Below are 21,414 nucleotides of genomic sequence, written 5' to 3'. Positions count from 1 at the left end.
TGTTTATTTACTTATTTATTTATTCATTTATATGTTCATCTATTAGTTTTTGCAGAGACTAAAGACACTTAAACAGAGCGCTATTCTGAATACGAGTCCATTTTTTTGTGGTAAATATATGATGACTAACTTATTTTTTTCCTTTCTTCTTTACGTCCTTGCCTTTGACAGGTGCCTCCTCTTCATCCTTTCCTGTGGCAGCCTTAGCTCGCTTCTTTCCCAGGGGAGTCTTTGCATACCAGTTCTGGAGATACACAGGAATAAAGAAAATCAACGATTAAAGGGAAAACAAAACAAATCTCTTGCGTGAATTAACAGCGATTAGCATTAAAACAGCTACAAACATGAAAGTATAAAAAAAAAGTCATAAATATGACATGTCCACTATACTTTGAGGGCCTCTTCCTCGTTCTGAAACACAGGATCGATCTTGGCTAGCGGGGCAACAAACTCAGCAGCAGTCAGAGGTCTCCTTGCTTGCTGCAGGATGCGACGCTCCGTCAGAATGCTGCGGATCACCTGGACCAGGTGACCTGGTGTGTAGCCGTCAGAAATCTTGGCCAAGGAGCTGAGGTCCAGGGCTTTGGTTACCTCACCTCCGTTCTTTCTGATTAGTTGCTCCCACATGACTGAAGACAAACAGAGTCAAAGGTCATTTGTCATGCCAACAGGAATGTCACTCATGATCTGTTGATGTGAGCATAGAGGCATGATATCTCAACTTTCTCTCAAAATGCATTTATGCTTACTATATCTTGAGCCGTAGTCGGGTCTCGGGATGAGGATGATTTTGCTGTACATCTTACAAAGTGACTTGATATCAGCACTTAGCGGGTCTTTGGCTGTTCCCACCACAAGAACACGATCCTCCCCTTTGATCGACTTGAGGACCTTGGGCAAGTCTTTCTTCAGACGTTTGGGATCTAACTGAGTACACATGAAAAACATTTTCAATCATCATTTCTGCTCTGATAACTGTCAAATTAATATAACATATTAAGGTAATATTGCCTCTCAGTCTTTATCCTTGTCAGGAATACCTCTTTTTCTTCCTTGGGAACTTTCTTGTAGAACATTTTCTCTGCATCTCCAATCCATATCACTGAGGGCTGCATCAATCTTGCAACCTGTGTAGAGATGATTTTGACTTGTCTTAGCTTTTGATTTGATTTGATTTTTTTATGTGATTTGATTTCTGGCCAAATTGCATTGTGAGGCACTTAAGCTGCCCAATAAATTATGCTAATACGATAATTAATTACGAACATGAATGCATTACTTTAAAAATACTTCTGTGCCAACATACTTGACTTCACTTAACACATGGGTGATATTAATATGAACTCTGTGTATTAAATCATTAAAGAGCAGTTTCAAGAAAATCAGATATTTCTTATTTATGCAGTAGGATACTCCAAAATCTAATTAGATTATCTACTCAACTGGGGAATTTCTAGAGTAAGTATTATAATTCTATCCTGTATTGGTATCAAGTTCTTGTGTTCACATTTTGGAGGATGTGTCTACACATAAACACACACGCAGATGCCATAGTGAGGACATAACATTACGCATGCCCTGTACTGTAGCGTGGTGGCAAGACAATCACTCTCTCAAAAAAAAAAACAAAAAAACAATGATGAACTTAATCATTAATTTACTTTTTTGTCTAAAAACGAGTCTGAGGGGTGTTTTGCCTGGATACCACTGCGTTACCTTAAAGACCATGTGAAGCATCATGGCAAGCCCACTCTTGCCTGGGTACTTTCCTGCAATATTCAGAGGAGACAGGTCGAACAGGTTGGCACCTGTCTCCTGGCAGATGGCGTGGACCAACATTTTCTTCCCCACACCTGCCGGCCCTGCCAGCAGGATGGCCTTGATGAGGGGAGCCTTCTCGTGGACAACCTGGGAACCTTCAAACAACACACAGCTCATCACCAACGATGATGTTAACTATAAAGTGCTCTGTGCTGAAAGGTTGTTTTTTTATAGTGACATTATTCTTAATGGCAAATAACCTCAAATTAATAAGCGTTATCCTTAATGTTGTTTTTAAAATGGTCTTTTGTATTTCTGCTTCATTTTAAAGTATACAGTAGAAACAGGGAAGAAGATTATGCGTAAGAGAGCTTATGAGCTGGGTTCAAACATGGCACTGCAAGCACAAAGCATGCAAGGAACGAATCTGCCATCATACCTAAAGGTAAAACTGCATACAAAGCTAAGACCTGCCGCACATCAGATAACGTCGGCATAGGTTCGATGTCATGTTGCCTTAGCGTGGTCCCAAGGTAGCTATAGTCACCTAGGAACAAGAGGAAACAACTATGAGACCAGCCATATTAATGAGAAGTATTTCATGAAGACTGCAGGAAAGGATGAAAATATATATCCAGATCTAATTACTGTTTTGTTATTTAACAGTTTGAGATTGTGGTTCAATAAAATGGTGTTTTGGCAAATGCAAACCAGAAGAGGGCAGCACATCACCACTAAAACAAATCCAGACCCCTTGAGGATTTTACAACTTGTTTGTGATCACAATGTGCCTGCATAATCGATTTCAGTTGTTCATAAAGTGTTGAAAAGCCAGAACAGATCAAAAGATGACATTTGATTATGAAAACAGTAAGAAAAATGTAGCTGTGAAAGTCTGCACACCAATCTCAACAAAACAACATATATATCTTACCCAAGTAATCCTGCAGCTTAACATTATCTGCCTTTTTCAACAAGCCCTGTTCCACCAGCTCCTGACACAGAGACTCAAGACTCCTATTAGACGTGAATAAACGATGCCATCACGTTCTCAAGCATTTGCATGTTGCTAATTCTGTGGATTGCATACAACTCGATGCTGTGCGTGAGGTGATATGCTACAAAAAGTTGCACTCCACCACTTGCGAGTCTGCCCAGCAGCCAGCAGAGTCAAACCTCACCTATCAGCAGTCAGATCTTTGTCCTTTTTTTTCTTCTTCCCACTCTTGGATGCTTTCTTTTTCTAGGAAGTAAAATAAATCATCAGCACGCAGCTCAGTGTAATAAAAAAAATGAGCACGTGGATTGCTCTTATTTCTCTTCCACATGTTAATACCTTGGGATTTCCTCTGGTACCCTTGTCTTTATCTACAACGAGCTTCCAGTTGGCCAGCTCTTGTCTCATCAGCTCATCCACCTGAGACAGAGATAGCAAAGCACATTGATCAGTTTTAAACATCAGTGACACAGACACTATAAATATCAGTGCTGACAACTTATATATACAACTTATATATACCAGAACACTGCATCATTCTCTCATCCTTGGCAGAATAGAATTTTTATTGGTCTTCCAAAGCAGAAATTCATGACAGCATTATATCTGAATATCCAACAATATAAGAATGTAGGATTACAACTATGGGATTTCACTTCAGTCGCTGAGTTTAAGTGTTGCACATAACTAGAAATGCTTCCAAAACTTTTTGCATGGGTTTCTGCCGTCAACATCACCTTAAGGCGAATCTCTGCCTCTATCTCTTTCCTCTTCTCCTCCTTGATGAGCTCAGCCTCGTGCCTCTGGCTGAAGTTTGTGGACTCGCTGCGGTTCTGCCAAACATCTGCCAAACATTTGATTCAGGCTTCATCTTGGGTAAATAACGATGTATATTGAGAGTTGGGGAATACCCAGAGAAATGAGAAAACACGCTGACATGTTATATGCTCATTCCTAGGTTGCAGATTCCCACGTATATGGTTTTGGACTAGACCTCAACTAAATCTAAACCCTAGATGTGCCTAATTTCTATATATTTGAAGACCTCCATTCTAAACAAAAGTAAAATGCTAAAAATTAAAACCTACTAATATTGTCAAGCTAGCTGCACTGTAGGAAAGTGGCCCATGTGTGTCTAGTGTTGGTGTAAATATAGTAAAGCTCCCTTTCACTCCAATAACCAACTACCATGTCCTTCTTTATTCAGCCTACCTTCAAAGGTTTTGTTTCCCACTTCCAAATCAGACAGAAAAGCTGAAGGTAGCATCTTCAGCCCTGCCTCCTCCTCCTCCTCCTACGGGTCAGAAGAAGGCTCACATGTTGCAAACATCCTGAAATCAGCTACAGTTCATAACACAGTAAAACACAGCTGCACTTCATACATGTGCAAGCCTTTACCTCCTGTCCATCCTTCCCCTTGTCTTTCTTCCCCTTGTCTTTCTTCCCCTTGTCTTTTTTTTCTTCCTTCCCTTTCGGCTTGTCGTTTGCTTCCTCCTCTTCCTTTGCAGCTATTTCTTCCATCAGCTGAAAAAAAAATACGTATGGATTCTCAAAAAAAAAAAAAAACTCCCTTCTTTTTAGGTGAATTACTGTAAAAGCATGCAGTGTATTATATATTTGATTGAAGGTGTGCTGTACCTGTTGAGGGGTTTTCTCAGCAAAGATAAGAGCTGAGCCTCCTTCTTCTTCATCTGGGTAGTCTGGAAAAGATCCTGTTGCATCACTATTGAAATGCACACAAAAAGGGGGATAAAATTCAGTAAAAACACAACTACTTAAATTCATAGTCTAACTGTGTGAATACGCCGCAATTATATCAAAACAATCACAACAATCCCCTCTGGGCCATCGTACTGGCATTCAATGAACCACTGTCGGATTTGTTCTTTCATGGTCTCCATCATTTCAGGCCCCTCCACAACTCGTAGCTTGTTTGTGATGGCCACTATGGATTTCTGGTAGTCTTCCTCGTATTCCTCTTGTTTAGTTCGTGTACAAACTTTATTGGCTAGGGTAGTGAGTGTTGCAGGGCAGGGCTGCTGGTGATTTGGATCCATGATCTGAGAGACATGCAGGAAACAATCATATTTTAATGGAAACGGCCTTCACTCCTTTGTTTGTTCCAGGTCCTCATAAAGGCACATAAGTCAAAAGCTGAGAGACAAAAAATTATCTAGGCACAAACATATTCTTCCCACTTCTACTTAAAGATGTAAGCACCAATATATTTCTTCCTTTTGAGAAATATGTGTGAAGCAGAATGCCAGTATGCTTGGATACTTGGATGTTTTTTTTTTTTTCCCTCAAGCATGACAACCGTGCATATGATTTAGAGAAGATAAAGCATCTGACAGTATACATATTATTTAACATTCAGTCGCTGTTATAGTTCCAAGTACTAGTGGCTCTGTGAGAAGCCATGGACCTATTTTTACAGTGCAAGATAATTAGCGTCAAGTGATGGCCCATTTGACTCACCATTCCCAGAAAAATCAGCTCTTCCTCTCGAGCCCTCTTTGTCCTTTTCCTCTGTATGTAACCTCTCCACACCTGCAAATAATGTTAAACACGTCTTTCCTCATGATTGCCATACATTTCCGTGCTTATGTCTGTCAAGTTCTAATAAGAAATTACAGTCTAGTGTGCGAGGGAGAGGTACTTAGTGTTAATCTGATGATAGGGTACCCTCTGGATGCAGACCACAGCCAACTCAATGTCATCCGGCCCCGTGTCTTTGGTCCCCCACTGCCTATCCATAACCCTGTGTATCTCTCCAATTAGTTTTGCCCTGAGCCGTCCCTGACGGGCCCTCTCTGCCACCTGGATGATCTTAATGGCTTCCTCTTGACTCAGACTCCGGGTTAATAAGGACTGTGCGAGCATAGAAAGACAAACTCAGTAATAATGTGTCAAACGAAATACCGTCATCAGGACTAAGAGACATTCTTGATCAAAAACTGTAATCTTTGCTGAAAACAACAAATGAATGATAACTACCATTTATGCTGTTTTCCAGTGTTTTTTCCACACTTAAAACAAGATGTAGCCAATCTACTCACGTTAGGGTCTTCTGTAACATCCATAATGTTGAAGATGTTTGTGAGCATCACCTTTCGCTCTTGGATTTCTTTGCTGCGTTCACTAAGAAAATAGCGAGGAATGGGGATCTCTATGGCTTCCTAGAGAGAAAACAAAGACAGCAGATGACAGTCATGAATGTCACTACAGTGCAGTGGTTCTCAAATGGGGACCCATAACCCTAGGGGTATGTTGGAGTACTGCAGGGGGTACGAGAGATTTTTTTAAATGTTATTTTTTTAAAAGCCATGCATAATTCCTAAAATAATTAGCCTATGCAACAATATGTTCATTAAAAATGTAAATGTAATTTTGATAAACTATGTTTCATATTCAGTGTTCACTCCAGGTATTCCTAATGTGTCAAATGTGTGTGTTTCTGGTTTAAATCTGCTCGAGTGAGGACGATTGTTTGCTATGAACAGGAAGCCAGACAAAAATCAAGAAAATGGATTTGTGGTTGAAACATAGCAGCGATACAGAAAAAGAAGCAAAAACAGAGCCATCATCAGTACCAGGTTGCTATTTCAGACACAGACAAGCTTTTTTTCTATCTTTTTTTTTTTCACTGGTCAGGAGGTACTTGGCTGGAAAAAAAAAAAAATCAAAGGAGGTGCATTATTGAAGAGCTACTGTTATATCACAGTGAACTGTCAATGACATTATCCTGCATGGATGATGGATAAGTGAACTACATGTCAGTGTGCTACTTGATAGTCCAGTTTCATTATACTTTACTTAAACTCACTGGTGTGAGCTTCAGGTCCTGGAGCACATCGTCCATGTAGTGGTACTCAGAGAATTCCTTCTCCACCATTTCATTCTTGAGCTCCAGCACTCTCCCCATCACACCATCCAGAATCATCCGAATGACAGACCTCTTCTGGGGGTGGACCACCTGGTCATGGGCCTCCACCAGCTGTCTGAAGATTTGAAGGTAGCGCACATAGAGGGTGGCCACACGCTGGAAGAACACTACCCTGTCTCTCTCTGGGCGAAGCGGCTGAGGAGGGAGCTCTTGAGTCAGCAGACTACTCAACTCCACCTGGGCACCCGCCCACAGTTTATTGTATGTCCTGGAACAGAGGAAAACGTCTCATGAGTTGTGATCCTCTTCATTCATGATATGCAAGCAATAGTCAAGCTGGAATATCACTGCAGTTCAAAGCAGAGCCAATGACCACAATTCATTCAGTAGCAGCATTAATGTGTGCTTCAAAGCCTGGTGAGCATGTGATATCTAACCTATCATTAATATTGCCGTATTTAACCTGAGACCCTGTGGCTACGTTACAGATAGAGCCTACTGTATGTATCGTCCATAATTTACAAAAGCGCAACGGTTTGTTTTTAAAATCCATCCTAAAGTAAACCGCAAACCTTAACCCAGTTCCCACTGTCCAGCCTCAAGCTAGCGCAGTCAGTGTCCTCATGCAGCACAACTGCAAACTTGTGAAGGGAGTACAAGAGGTCACTATCCAAAGTTAGCTACTTATGATTTTATTAACTTAACGTTATACTTAGATAGTGTGACGTTTCTCTGAGCTCTTGTTTAAACTTTGTTTTCCCCAAAACTAAGCTTAAGACTAAGGTAGCCGCTGGCTACCGTGGTAGCACATCTTAAAGGTCCGCTGCTGCTGGAGCGCAACTTTACCTCTGCGACATGGCTCTGCAGGCACAGGCACTACTTTTATTTTCAGTGCTTCATATCTAAGGTCTTATCCTGTTATCTCCCATTAGCTCAGCCAAATAACACGGCGGTGTATAAAAAAAAATTAGAGCTGTTTCTAGTGTTGCCGTTGTTCGGTTTGTGACCATAGTAACGGAGACTCCGGAAGTAGACACCCTGGACAAATGCAAATAGCCACCGTTACTCCACCTTTTTAGGTCTGCATACATATTTTTTTAATTAAAAAAAAAAAAAAAGAAGAAGAAGATAGTACCCCCATATATGTAAATCATACGAGGATGATGATGATTATTGTTATTGTTATTGTTATCATCATCATCGTTATTATTATTGTTGTTGTTGTTGTTGTTATTTTGTCGTTGTTGTTGATTTAACAATCACTACATTATGTTTATTGAGAAGTTAATCAAATCCAATTTACGTGAACCTTAATAAAGCACGCTTTATTTTTATATTTATATTATTTATGTATTTATTTATTATTATTATATTTATATTTATTTTCATATTAGTAACTGTATGCCCAACAGTGATTGGTCATGGTTCAGGCCTACAGACTGTTCCACACTGACTCCTGGGTTAATGTGCTACATGATGGAGAAGTCAGATGCAGGAGTGCACCCTGGGAGTCTAGCTGACAGGAGCCCTGAGGCCCGCAAGATATTTATGAATTAACGTGGGGAACCACCACCTCTGCAAAAAGGGGTGTAGACGACGGCACCAGTTGGACAGTAAATGAGAAGATGACAGGATACGCAGCGCAATGTGTGTACTTCGGCATTCAGAAATAAGTTGTTAATGGCATGCAGCTATTCAAGCAATTAATTTCACAGTGCGCGACACGGACAGGCCATGGCACCACTAGGTGACGTCCTTCCTTCAGATTCCCGAAGCCACAGTCACACTTTCACAGTTTGAGAGGCTAAATATGGTCAGTGCTGTGCCAGAAACTTTGCTCCTCATGCATCACCGCAGAGCATGGGACGCAAGCAAAATCCAAATAGCCTACTACATTACTGTAGTCTGCTGTTTGATAAAATGCCAAGAGAACAGAAAGTGAATATCAAACCCATGTCAGAAGTGATAGATGAATATTAACACTCATCATTATAGGCTGCTCCTCTTTAGTCTGTAAAGTTAGGCGCACTAGCTTTAGTTTTCAGTATTAAAACCTAATCCACAATTATTAGATTTCTATTCACTGGGGCTGGAAAACAGTCTGAGGGTTGATCCTGAGAGCGCATTCTCTGCAGCGCTTAGGCGGTCACAAGACTTGGACATCGATGAACAAAAACATCGGCACGTCAATTAGCTGACAGGTCAGCTTTAAGCTTCCAGACCCACAGACTCTCCTCTGTCTGCATCCAACATCCAACAAGTTGCTCAATAACCTACTTTGGAAACTACTTTTTACGCACCGCTGCGCCATCAAGGTATTTCCCCCCCATTTTTTGCCAATGGAGATTTCAATAGGAGCGTTCTTTGCATGTTAACATTCAACATTGCTTTGCTGGAAAATATTAAGTTCTTTTTGGAGTTGACTACATCTAATGATGTTTCGGTGCGTAAAAGGGGGGGCGCGTGCCAAAGGGAGCGACTGCCACTAGAAATTGAACCAAAGATGTCAACATTGCTTTGCCACCCACTCGAAATCGATTGTATTACCTTCAAGAAGCTGGCTCCTCGTATAAAACGGGACGCATTATTTCAAGAAAGACGGTGGTGAACGCGATCTGCTGGCTGTTCTCTCTGCCGTCGGGACCGCAGACAACGACTGGAGGAATTTGCTGAAGACAACTGTGTCCACTCTACAGGACATAAGCATCTTTCACTCCCAGACTAGTAAGTTAGAAGTTAGATTGACTTGTTCTTCTATGTGCAGTAAATCATCTTAGATGCATAGTGACTTACAGTTTATTTGAAATTAACACAAACTATTGGAGTTTAGGGTACCAGACCACTTAGAGGCAATGGACATTGTAAACTTTGGGTGTTACTGTTGAGCAATGACAAATGCAAAGGATCTCTAGTGGCAAGATCTTAAGACATCTGTTATGCAAAGATGCACAGTTATCCATGTTGCATTGCTAGAATGCAATTAGGGATTTATTTTAGTTAAAAAAAAAAAAATAGGATTTAATAGAAACAGCAGCTGTGTAATGTAACTTGACTTCTATTTGCTTGTCTTTTCAGACAGTGAAGCCATGCAGGTAGAGAGGAAATGGCACATAGTGTTGACTATCTTCCTTCTGCTCATCACCTCGGGCCAGTGCATGGACAGCAAGGAGGTCAAGCAGAAAGAGAAAAGGACCCTGTTGGATCTAATCTTGCAGGTTATCGGAGACAGCCAGCAACGGGACAAGCCCGTCTCCAGGCGCTATAGCAGTGGACTCTTCACTGCAGCCCAAGACATGAAGTTCTCCTCCCGCGAAAAGCCTTTCTATGTTCCTAGGCTGGATAACAGTAGACCCATAGGTAAGCTGATAAGATTTATTTTTAGCCCCTGATGATGAATGGCTAATCCTCATTTTACCGTGGGAGACAGCTGTCATTGGTCGGGTGTCTGCAGCACACCTCATTTAAGAACATAACTTAGGTTGGCTGGAATGTGAATTATTATTTTGTTTGTTTGTTTGTTTGTTTGTTTTATGTTTTTCTTGATCTAAGACATGTGGAACAGTGAAATCAGGACTGGCAAGCAACAACTGTGTTATAGATCTTTCTGTACATCCCTGTTTCACTAAATTCCAAATTGTTACAAAAGGCAGGTGTAGTGCACCTGTGTGGGATATAGACTATGGCAGATTTATCACACTCGAGACACTGACAAAATAGTGTTTCTCTCCATCTGTACACTTTTCACCTCAATGGACACATCACCCCCTCTTTCAAATGCTAATTTATGGAGAGATGGATTGTAAGGTTGATAGGTATCATGGAATTCATTTAGACGGAGCATTGTCAAGCCAAACTTGTGAATGATTCATTCAGTATGATTCACTGTGGAATCTTAAACATGAATGACCCCCCCTCCCTCCCCTCCTCTATGACGTTCCTGAAAGCATCTCCAATCGCAGGCATCTCTGCATAAACCATCACACACAACAGGGCTACGCGGTAACATTCATGAAGCCTAATGGCCCTGCACCACAGTATTTTGGTCATATACCTGTTTTGGTTATGGAGTGACACAAGATGAAAAGCCTTTACAAGTGCCTGTCTGATCCATGTAGACTATTTAAGTCCAGGTTTTGTTGGATATTGCATTCTTACCACTATTATTGAGCTTTGATTATTTCCCTTGAATAAATCGTAGCTTTGATGTATCATTTTGGGCTCCGACAAGCAAGAATGTGCTTGGTGTTGCTGTGCCTTTAATGGCTTACATAATGTAATATGTCCTGACTGGAATTTAGCCATTTAAGTAAGACGAGTCAAGCCACAAGTTGCCTTTGAGGATTTCCCAATTCATATTGTAATAAAGAAAAAGTATCCTTGACAGACCCTTCATGTACGTGTTTTTATTGCTGCAGCAAACAAAGTTCACTTAGGACTGTAGTCTAGGATTGCACATAGTGGAGTGTTACTGGGAAGATTCAGCTCTAGATGTACTGTATGTTTATTTGGATTGTCAGACTCAGTCATAATTATCTGTCAGATCACATTTTTAGTGATGTTACATTGTGCAGGTCAAAGAGTGGCTGGATCATTGTTCAAGAGCTGTCTCGGCCCCTGGCTTATGCAATTGGAAAAGCACCTCTCTCAGACCACTGACTGGACGGAATTTACCATTTGAGGATATTAAATGTAGCATATTCACAATCGGTGCATGTGACATTACCCAAGCACTACAGCCACACGTGGATGGATGTTTTGCATGCAGTGAGGAGGAAACAAAAGAAATACCTGCAAAAACATTTCTTTCTTCTCCTGAAGTCCCATGGCTATGAAGTGCTCAGCTCTTTATCACGACTTCATTATAATGTTAGACATTATTTGATAAGCAGAGAAACTCATCCATCTACATATATAACTGGCTGCAACTCCAAGGTCTCTCTTTTTGCATACTGGCAGAGGCGGTACGTGTTAGACTGAAACTCATTTATCTAATCCCATATATTGCTTATTGACATGCATTTTAAATGGCAGGGCGTCAGCAGCCAAAACAATATTGGCTGTAACAATTTACCTGACGATTTCACTCGTCACGCCTGGCTTTAGGCTAGATTCCTAATTACATGTCTGTATCTCCTTATATAACCATAAGACCAAGAGGCCTGTTTATTTCTCTTATTTAAAGTGATTAGAGCTGATTTGTCCTTTTGCCTTATAAGGCCTTATGAGAGGTTTGCATCGAAATCAAAACTCCTGCCATGACTTCCTCTGTTTCAAAGTTGGTTAAATGATCATTTTTAACTGTTGTCCCACAGCAAGTACTACATATTCATAGGTTTGGGGGCTAACATAATGTCAGCCTAACTACTTGCATGGAATTATTGTCATGACATTAATCAGCATTACAACTCCTAAACAATAATCTCTTTAGCCTGTTAGCATGCCCGATGTGTTACCAGACACCTGCATGCACTGGCTGGGTGGACATCGCATAGGGAGGGGTGGGCTTTGTGTTCTTACTGGCCTTCACCTTATGACTTACCCCTGCATTAATGACTGCTCTCACATCATGTCATGTTTGCTGCATGTTTGCAGTTGAACTGGGGTTGCTCAATTCATTTTGTACAATTTTATGTCACAGCTTTAATTTTCAGAATTCAGCAATTTCAGCTATCTTGAAATTTGTCGTTTAATTTGGAATGTCTGCTGTGGAAAAGTAAATGGGAAAAATAGTCAAAGTGTTTATGAAAGATTCAATACTGTTTCCATCTGCAAGACAAAATGTTTGGAAATTCTTCCAGCGTAATACACGATAGATGCAGGGCTAGGTAAATTTGACAGTGACAAACTGTTATATTTTTTTGTCTCCCATGCATAATCAAACATTATGAAGCTAACAGAAGTTCTGTTTTCCAGAGATTGTTCCTAGAGAGGTAAACCTGAAGGACAAATTCATTCAGCATTTCACAGGTAAGAAAATTGCCATTAAAATCGTCACTGTAACTGTGAAAACAGTTTTTATTGCAGCTTAACTCAGTACAGACTTTGCAAGAGTATAACTGGTACATTTCCCATGCTTCTTTTATCTAAACTACTCACTTTTCCAATTTGAGGAGACCTTTTCAGTCCTTTTTATAAGACAGTGTAAGATGAAGTCCCATAAAGCTGCATGAACACTGCTGTGGTCCAGCAGAGGGTTTCCAGCTTTCACTTAACAGTGCAGAGAAACTTAAAACTTACCTGGTTTGAAGCCAACAGAGTAAAGTTGAGGGCAATGTGAAGTAAAGCTGATTATTTGTCTCTAGACCAGCCCTTGTCTTCGTTATGGTGAGAACATTTGGAAACCTGCTGCTGGTGCAGAAATAACACAGATGTCATCTCTAAAGTACTGAAGAGAAATGCTAAAAACCTGTTGAGTCCATAACCACATATTCTAAGATATTATTTTGTTACTTGCTTTTCTTTTCATTCATCACTTACTGATTGACTGTGGTCTTAGGCAAAGCTATGTAGCTTAAAAGGAAATAATAGAGCTTATGGGGTCTTTCATTCCTTTTGCCTGATGAGACCTTTTCTATTAAGCAGGACCAGTCAAGTTCTCATCGGAATGCAGAACACACTTTCATAGACTTTATCACAACACAAGGGATTGCTCAAGACCAGCATGTATGTATGCCTTTCTACTGTTATGTTACTGTATGCATCATGTATTATATCTTTGCTTTATCACTACAAAGATGTTTCTGGTTTCATTTTATCAAGGATGAAATTGCTGTACTATAAACGAGTATCTATGTCCCTCTAGTACTCTAGAGGGACAGAGATACACTCTGGTGGTTCTCGATCTCTGCTGTGAATTAGTTTGTCTGCAAAAATAATACTCTCCTGCTATTCCTCCACTTTACTTGTCATGACCAAAACCATCTCAGTTGAAGCAATATCCCCTTCAGCGTAAGAGTTTTTGCCAGTCCTAGTCATCCCGCTGTGAATGAGCATGTAATGGCAGCAGTGTCATAGCCGAGCTGACAACTTCATTATTCAGAGTATTACTTGCGTAGACAATATAATTGCTTCTCCTTCGTGGATAACTCATAGACACTGGCAAGTCAGTAGTTTCACTAAGCAGATTCACCCACATTCATTGGATTACATTGAATTACATAAACAATGTACATTCAGTTTTCAAACTGACTGATTAGACAGTTTGTTAGGGTTGTTTACATTGGAGAAATGGAAAAATGACTTCAGGCTGAAATTGGACAATGACATCAGATGGTGGCTTCTTGTCACAGATGCATATCTGTTCAGCTAGTCTTTTGCTTTATTATGAACATGATGAATCAATAAATGAAGTTGCTCTCCCTCCCTCCATGTATTTTGCGGTGCCGTCAAATGAGCATCAACAGGCCTACGGCCTAGAGGCCCTGTGCGATTGCCTAGCTTTGATGGACTGTCGATAGTTGAGTTCGTTTTTTGGAACCTCCCCACAGTAAAGTAAGGGAGAACATGTGTGCTTATAGCAATTTATCATCTCATTCGCTGGCCTCTAGCACTTCTCCCAGGCCAGATAGGAGGACATTCTGTAGCAGACAACATGCAGTTGGAGATCGATTCATTTATGTGTTATTTGGCCTGGGATTGGGCGGGGTGTTGTTGCATTCAACAGTATCAGTCCATTCTTCATCATGATTGCCCTGATGTTTATACTGGAAACCCATGAAAGTGGAGCTGTGTAGTCTGTATGCAGATGTGGCACAACACCCTCTCTGATGTCAGCACCACCCTGCTACTCACTTATGTTTATTTCACTGGTTTAATAACTTTCTTTGTTCAGTCTTGTTCACATTTTGATTGGCAATGTTCACAGATGAAGGTCTGGCAGTACATAAAACTATTTGTTTTGAATCTGTTGAACAAAACATGAATGTTAGGTGTAGAAATATGTTCCAGTCAGCATGATTTTTAATAACCATTATTTCAGAATAATACTTTTTATTCAGGTTCCAACTTTCAAACATGTGTTTATAGACACAAGTGATATCTTTGGGTTTATATAGTGATAGTTCTCATTCTTGCCCAGATAATATATAGTGGTATTTTCTGGTCGCTGCACATGCAATACATCCACCAAAGTTTATCCATTAAATCCTTCCGTGTTTCACCAGGAGTATACTGCTCCAAAATGAATGAGGTAGATATGGGTTAGAAAACAACACAATTTTCAGCAGCAACACACCTGCATTTAGCAGCAAATACCACTATATAGGTACAGATCCAAACTATCACTTTAATTCAAAGACAGGAGAGCTTGGGGGCATATGATGATTAATAGCCCTTTTCCCATTTTTATATTCTCTTTTTTCAGATTACAAAAGATGTGCGAGATTGCTAACACGATTAGCATTGAGTCCACTCTGCACGCAATCATAGATATTGCATGTAAGTAAAAGTGCTTTCCTCTGCTTGGGTGGAGATACTTTTATTCTTTCTCAACATGCCTTAATTCTTCAAAGGGAACTTGAATTAATTATGATGCACATGATGGACAGATGTAATTAAGATATAATTGTGCAACATTTTCCAGCCAGATTCCCTGCTGTTGGTCAGTCAGTTGTATTCTAATGTGTGTCTGACATCTGCAAGTGATGCCGCATATAAATACTGAGGAAAACTTGTTTTCACATAATCACAAACATATGCTGCTAGCACATCTGTCCTGCATTTGCATGGTCTCAGACAACAATATTATTTGACCTTTGAAAACAGCTTCTAGTCAGAAAGAGGCTCTGATATATTTAACTTTTACTTAACGTTAGTCTTAATTGGCTGAAAATAGCCAATCATATCATAAATTAAAAGTCATTTTGCTCACATACAAGTCATCATAATAAAGGGCAGCTGGTTATGTGATCTGACCCAACTTTCATACATTCAAACATTGCTGAAAAAAGGTGAAAATCTATATTTTTTCAAAAGTCAGGTTGTAAGTTTAACGTCCTCATGTCATTAGTCACCACCTCTACACATTCTTTGAAAGTTTGTGGTAATATTCAGCTTTAAAAACTTTTGAAAATGACTAAATGACACTGAGGGCCCCTGATTTCTGTTAAAATATAGCACCCAAATTCAGCAGTATGCCTCAGCTGTCAGGTTTCTGTTCATACAGGATAAACACTTTCTGAGGAAAACCCTTATGATGGATATTTGTGCTGAGATGGACACAGCTTTGATGATTTCACCCCTGAGTTCTTGACTTAACAAGATCATAAGTTAAAACCCTTTACAATGTCCTCAAAACATGCCAGTTAAGTCCTTCACTCTAATCATACCAATCATCAGTCACTGAGTAGCCCTTGAATTTGATGTCCAAGTCAGTGTAGGACCCTGATTTGTGTGTTGGTAAAGGAATGGGAAATGTTGAGTAAATGCTTTTTTATTTGTTTTTGGTCTCTATGTGCTCTTTTATTAAACCTTGAAGCTAGTCCCATTGAGATCAAGGATTTTTTTCATATGGGAAAGATGGCCAAGACAGCAGCAGCAGCACAATGAATTTGAATCATAATAAAATAAATTAGAACCATAATAAGAGACATACAATTTGAGAAAAGTAGAATAAGACACAGAAAACCAGATCTGGGAAACAATAGCTCTATCTCAGACAGGCTCTGCACTCTACTGGACTGTGTGGGTGAAACTCTCCTCTAATCATACACGCGGACTACCTCACTGAAATTTGAATAAACACAGTCCGCCAGTCAAGATGGTTTGCCTAGCCTGTGCGTGGTCTGCACAGTATATAAGGCAGCATACCAAGCTGCCATAATCCATAACCCTCTTCAGCAAATAGCAAGAGGAGGTCACTGGAAGCAAGCCAGACCTCCAACGGATTGGAATCACCAACAGAGCAAGGAGTGCCCGGGCTTGGTCACTGTGCTGGGTGGGCATGCAGCCTCAACCACATGGCACCTGTTGAGGACACACCTGAATGTGCTGTATCTCATGACGGTCAGCATTTCTCCAACACCAGCAGCAGTGGAGACACTGTAGGTGCTATGACAAGCCGGTACTCAGCTATGCCAAGAGTGAATTTGAGCTAGAGGGAGTCCAGTTTTTCTCGGTCCCTCCTCCTTTCAACAGCATTGGGAGGTAAATTTATCCTCCCAAAAAGAGATAGATTTTTTTCCCTAAGAGACCCAGGACATGTTACAGAAACAGGCTGTATCTTTCGTTCCCACTCACAACAGACAGAAGAGTTTTACTTAAGCTACTTCGTTAGATCTCTGCCTTCTGAACCGTTGCGTCTTTCGCAAAATGTTCTGCATGTTAACCATGAAGAGATTACTGGAGCTGGTGCAGCCAGGTAACAGCTCCACCAAAATCGACCTGAAACAAGTGTTCATGTCAAGGTGGCACCAGAACACAGGAAATTCCTGCGTTTCGCATTTCAGGAAGCAATGTACAAGTACAACAGACTATTGTTTGGCTACTCCCTGAGCCCCTGCACTTTCAGCAAATGTGTGGTTACAGCACTTCATCCATTGTGCAGCTTGGACATGAGGGTCTTCTTTTATCTAGATGATCTCATTGTCAAGGCCAGGTCCAAAGAATGGGCACGATTTCACACAGCCCAGTTGATCTTACACATAACCGAGTTAGGATTTCAGTCACGCCAACAGGCAGACTATCTGGGCATCATGCTTAACTCAGCCAAGCTACAGGCTTTATGGCGACAGACAGACAACCCTACTGAAAGCTGTACACTGATGGCGGCAGGGGTCAGTTGTGACAGCACTGCAGGTCTTTGGGTTCATGGCAGCAACCCAAAGCACCCAGTGGTTCCATTGTGCCCGAGAATCCTGCAAAGATGATTTGCCAGTCTCCGCTTAGATGCCAAGAAGCACAACCATTGTCTGGTAACCATTCCTCCATTGGTGCACAGCAACCTGCAATACTTGGGGACCCAACAGCATCTGTCATCCCTGTTGAAGATATCAGAGGTCCTGTGGCTGTGGACCTCAGAGCACCTTTGTCTCTGAAGGCTGAATGTTTAAATGTTTCCTTTAAGGGATCAGGAGACAACACCCAGTGATGAGTGTCTTCAACCCCCAACGGGAACTGGTGTTAGTGTGTAGGTTCTAGCCAGGAGCCATATGAGCCTATGTAGTGCTCCTCCCTGAGAGCGCTGTCACTGAAGGCAGCTTTGCTGCTTGCATTGACATTGAGTGCCCCTTTGGTTCAGGGTTAGGGTTAGGGTTAGGGTTAGCTCCACTCTGCTTTATGATGACTAGTGGTGCCACTCTCAGACCAAAGACCCCCTTTTTTACCAAGAACAAGAATAAGGACTTAATTTTGGTCAAAAATAATACAGCTAGATTTGTTTTGTCTTCCACCCCATGCTGGAGACAAACAGGAAAAATTGCATCTGCTGCTCTCATGCCAGCCGTGCGTTGGTATGTTATGTTGAACACAGGCCCCGATGGGGATGGTGTAGCTGGCAAAGACCTATCCAAGAAGTTCTTTACCTTATGGTTTTGTGAGTGCATCTCCTAAGCCTATTGGCAGGCAGGAAGAGACCCTACCACTACAGTGCTTATACACTTGGCATGCTGTGTGGCAGTGGCAGTGTTTTTTTTTTTTTTTTTTCAGTGGGTTGAGTGTTGATAACATATACAAAGCAGCATTGTGGTCTACCCTGTCCATTCATATGGGTCTATCGCTTGGACATGACAAGTTCCTTTTTGAGGTCTGTGCTTGCTGCAACAACGCAGGATTTGTGGAAAGGAGGGTTTGAGCATCACCTATTTTTACACCTGACACCCGTGGCATTATACATGTTACCTGCATTCTTCCATGCTCCTTGACCCGAGTAATGAGATGAGTAGGATGTGTCTGTGAGATCAGGTCTGCTGATCCACCTGGTTTTACGGGGCAACATTGGGCCTCTTATGTTTTTTTTTTTTTTTTCACTTAAGCGATCTAGCGATCGATGAGGGTGGTGGCAATTAACCTGTAGTCAGTCAGGACTTAGTGAGGCTGTTGTCTGATGATAATGTCACATCAGGGTATTCATTCATTGTGTGAGATAGAGCGAAGATTATAATATTTTAACCCTTGGCCGGAAAGCACAGGTGGAGCCCTCTAACTATGGATCCTGCAATATGGACCCTCCTTTACCGCTCACTGAAGAGGGTTACAGATGCCAGCAGCTTGGCATCCTCTGCCCACCCTAGGAAGGCTGTCCTGATTGACCAACTGCGTTTATGCAAATTTCAGTGAGCTACTCTGCGCATATGATTGGAGGAGAGTATTACCCACAGAGCCCAATAGAGGGCTCGACCTGTGCATATAGAACTATGGTTACAATGTCGTAACCTTCGATTTGGAAGTGGACCTGGATGCTAGAACCACCGTTGTACACATTCCCAGTATTAAAGTACTGCATCCATAGGCTAACTGAGACAAACTTTTGACTTCGTAAATATGGACTTATTGAATATTAAAAGCTCATCATAGGTTCACCAGACGATGACAGAGAAAGACTCAGACTATCTTAAGTGGATTAATTTTTGAGGCAGTCACAGGCTAATAACCCTTTGTTAATGTGATCTTTTGACGACAGCAGCTCTGATGCGCTCATAGGTGTTTAGTCCAAGAACCAAATCTGAGAGAAAGCACATGGTCTCAGTGAATTAATGCAATTAGGTGTAGCTGGTGATGAAAATTTCCAGAAGTGACCGTTTTAGTTTTTCGTGGTATAGGAATTCTTTTGATTGGAAAATTGGAGAGACTGACACATTAGCAGGTATTCAGTTTCGCAAGTGAACCACATAATGAGATCCTGTCTGCACTGTTCTGAGAAATCTGCCAAATGTATGTCACAAACGGGGGACCTTTGGAGGCATATTAAGTGATTCATTATTGAGTCATCTTGGTCATTTCTGAAGGAGCTAAGTCTGTACATATAACATCTAGGAATACCAGAAATGACAGGCCACATCCATTCATTGTCCCCTTTTACCACTTTCTCATCTACTTTAGCAAGCCAAAGATGTGTCTTGTCAACACTATACAGAAGAACATTACGTAGAATCACACAGTGCATGAATTGGATATGTTTTAATAGGATGTCTTTTTTGTTTTATTACTATTAAGTTTTTAATTTTTACTTTATTTTGTTTCAGGTCCAAAATACTGAAAGAGGGATCTATGTGTTGCCAAGGAAGTGCCTTCAAATCCACAGCAGTCATAAGAACATTGTTTTGTTTATAGTCTTTCTATTTTTGTTGTTCTTGTTGTTGATATTGAAAATGCTTGGTTATTTTGAATAGATATACTTTTTATTTTAATGTACCTTGAACTGTATGTACTGTGTATTTTTAAGGAAACATTAATTTAATATTAAATACACCTATTTATTGGAGGGGTATGTATAGAATTATTCACAATCATCCAAAATATGATAATTTTGGTAAAGGTTTCATTTGGTGCGGGCGAAGCATTTCTTATCCCTCATCGTGTGAATTCCTTTCCCATTTTTCTTTTGTTGATATCATATTCTGAGATGGGCTGCCTTGGTCTGAAACATCTGCCATGCTCTGTCATTGTCTTCATTATATTTTATTTGGCACTTGAGTGATTTCTGACAATGAGAACATGTGGAATGACGACAATGGTGATAATGCACTGCAGTACCGAACAATAAAGATATTGAAGCACAGCATATTTTGCTATCCTTGGAGGGGAGGGGGTTGAGGGGGGCAGCCTTGTGGAGGAAGGAGGTGTAATGGGCTTTGCAAATAAACTATTAAACTATTAAACTATTAAAGGTCTCTTAATGAAGACGCCCCACAGCCTTGAGAATTAATGTATAAACAATTCTCTGCTCAGCGTCATTTAAAATGTGTTAAAAGCATTAAACAGACAAGAGTTTCACTACAGACTGGCTGTAGTGTTATAAATATTTTTTTTTCTGTCAGGAAAGTTTGAAAGTTAATGTTTCTCAGCACCTTAGTGATGCAATCCCCTATGGGTGGAAGCAGGTGTTACCATTGCTGAATTCCCCCTTCTGAACTGGAGTTCATTTCAAAAATGTTTGGCAGATTTTTTCTGTTTGTCTCTGGAGAACACACATGGACACACACACACACGCACACACACATACACACATCCACATTCACTCAGCTTTCAAAAATCTCAGACTGTTGGGCAATAGGATGTTAAGCAATTCAAGCACACAAAAAATGACTCTTTATTGTCTCCCTCTCAGCCTTCATCTGATTTTAAGACCAGCAAAACCAAACCACACCAGTAAAACACCAATTCTGAGGGTTGAGTGAAATAAGAATTGCACTTTCGATATGTAATTTACCAAAGGACTTGTTAATGTAACGTTATTTGAATGATAATGTGAGCAGCTGTCTAAGACCCTATTAGAACCCTCTGGTTGTCAACAAAACCAAGGACACTTATAATCACAGTGTACTTCCTGGTGTAAATGATGCCACATACAACCAGGTTTTAATTTGGCGCATAGCGATCACCACAGTGGACAGCTGTTTTAAAGTCATTTCTCCTAAATGCAGAGGTTTCAATGGTGGAATTGCATATCAGCTGTTAGAATGCTCTCTGCTGCTCCCCACCATTGAGGTTTATGCAGAGACTGTCAATTCTTGTTGCTGAAAACATATTACTACTAGTATCATGACATGGTAACACCAGTCCTGCATCCTTAAAGAAGTATGGAGACTCACAAAAGTGTTCATGCCCTAAGAAG

The 21,414-nt window shown here is 40.7% G+C and overlaps 2 protein-coding genes across 5 annotated transcripts; one reads left to right on the top strand and one right to left on the bottom strand.

Moving 5' to 3' along the window:
- LOC115358476 (dynein regulatory complex protein 11) lies at positions 1-7,654 on the bottom strand. 2 transcript variants are annotated; one of them, XM_030050474.1, is made up of 19 exons: positions 7,491-7,654; positions 6,585-6,912; positions 5,818-5,937; positions 5,444-5,629; positions 5,237-5,308; positions 4,613-4,818; positions 4,397-4,481; positions 4,157-4,282; positions 3,971-4,052; positions 3,496-3,602; positions 3,098-3,178; positions 2,943-3,004; positions 2,696-2,778; positions 2,201-2,308; positions 1,717-1,916; positions 1,041-1,127; positions 750-927; positions 391-629; positions 1-244 (listed from the first exon to the last, which is right to left on the bottom strand). In XM_030050474.1, exons 1-19 carry the CDS (start codon positions 7,499-7,501, stop codon positions 131-133), a joined length of 2,475 nt encoding a protein of 824 aa, XP_029906334.1. In that variant the 5' UTR covers positions 7,502-7,654; the 3' UTR covers positions 1-130. The 2 variants fall into 2 exon arrangements, with proteins under 2 accessions (XP_029906334.1, XP_029906335.1); XM_030050475.1 differs by having other exon boundaries at positions 3,971-4,049.
- On the top strand, positions 6,871-20,359 carry alkal1 (ALK and LTK ligand 1). Of its 3 annotated transcripts, none has more exons than XM_030050500.1 (6): positions 6,871-7,061; positions 9,720-10,001; positions 12,558-12,611; positions 13,224-13,307; positions 15,007-15,080; positions 19,823-20,359. In XM_030050500.1, the coding sequence occupies exons 1-5, from the start codon at positions 7,013-7,015 to the stop codon at positions 15,069-15,071; spliced, it is 534 nt and encodes a 177-aa protein (XP_029906360.1). In that variant the 5' UTR covers positions 6,871-7,012; the 3' UTR covers positions 15,072-15,080; positions 19,823-20,359. The 3 variants fall into 3 exon arrangements, with proteins under 3 accessions (XP_029906360.1, XP_029906361.1, XP_029906362.1); XM_030050501.1 differs by having other exon boundaries at positions 6,872-7,061; positions 13,227-13,307; XM_030050502.1 differs by lacking the exon at positions 6,871-7,061 and adding an exon at positions 9,257-9,368.
- The last annotated feature ends 1,055 nt before the right edge of the window (positions 20,360-21,414 follow it).

The sequence above is a fragment of the Myripristis murdjan genome, chromosome 4 (genome assembly GCF_902150065.1).
Source record: "Myripristis murdjan chromosome 4, fMyrMur1.1, whole genome shotgun sequence".
NCBI classification, from domain to species: domain Eukaryota; kingdom Metazoa; phylum Chordata; class Actinopteri; order Holocentriformes; family Holocentridae; genus Myripristis; species Myripristis murdjan.
Note: the sequence above shows the minus strand (reverse complement) of the source record. Positions and strands in the feature narration are given on the sequence as shown.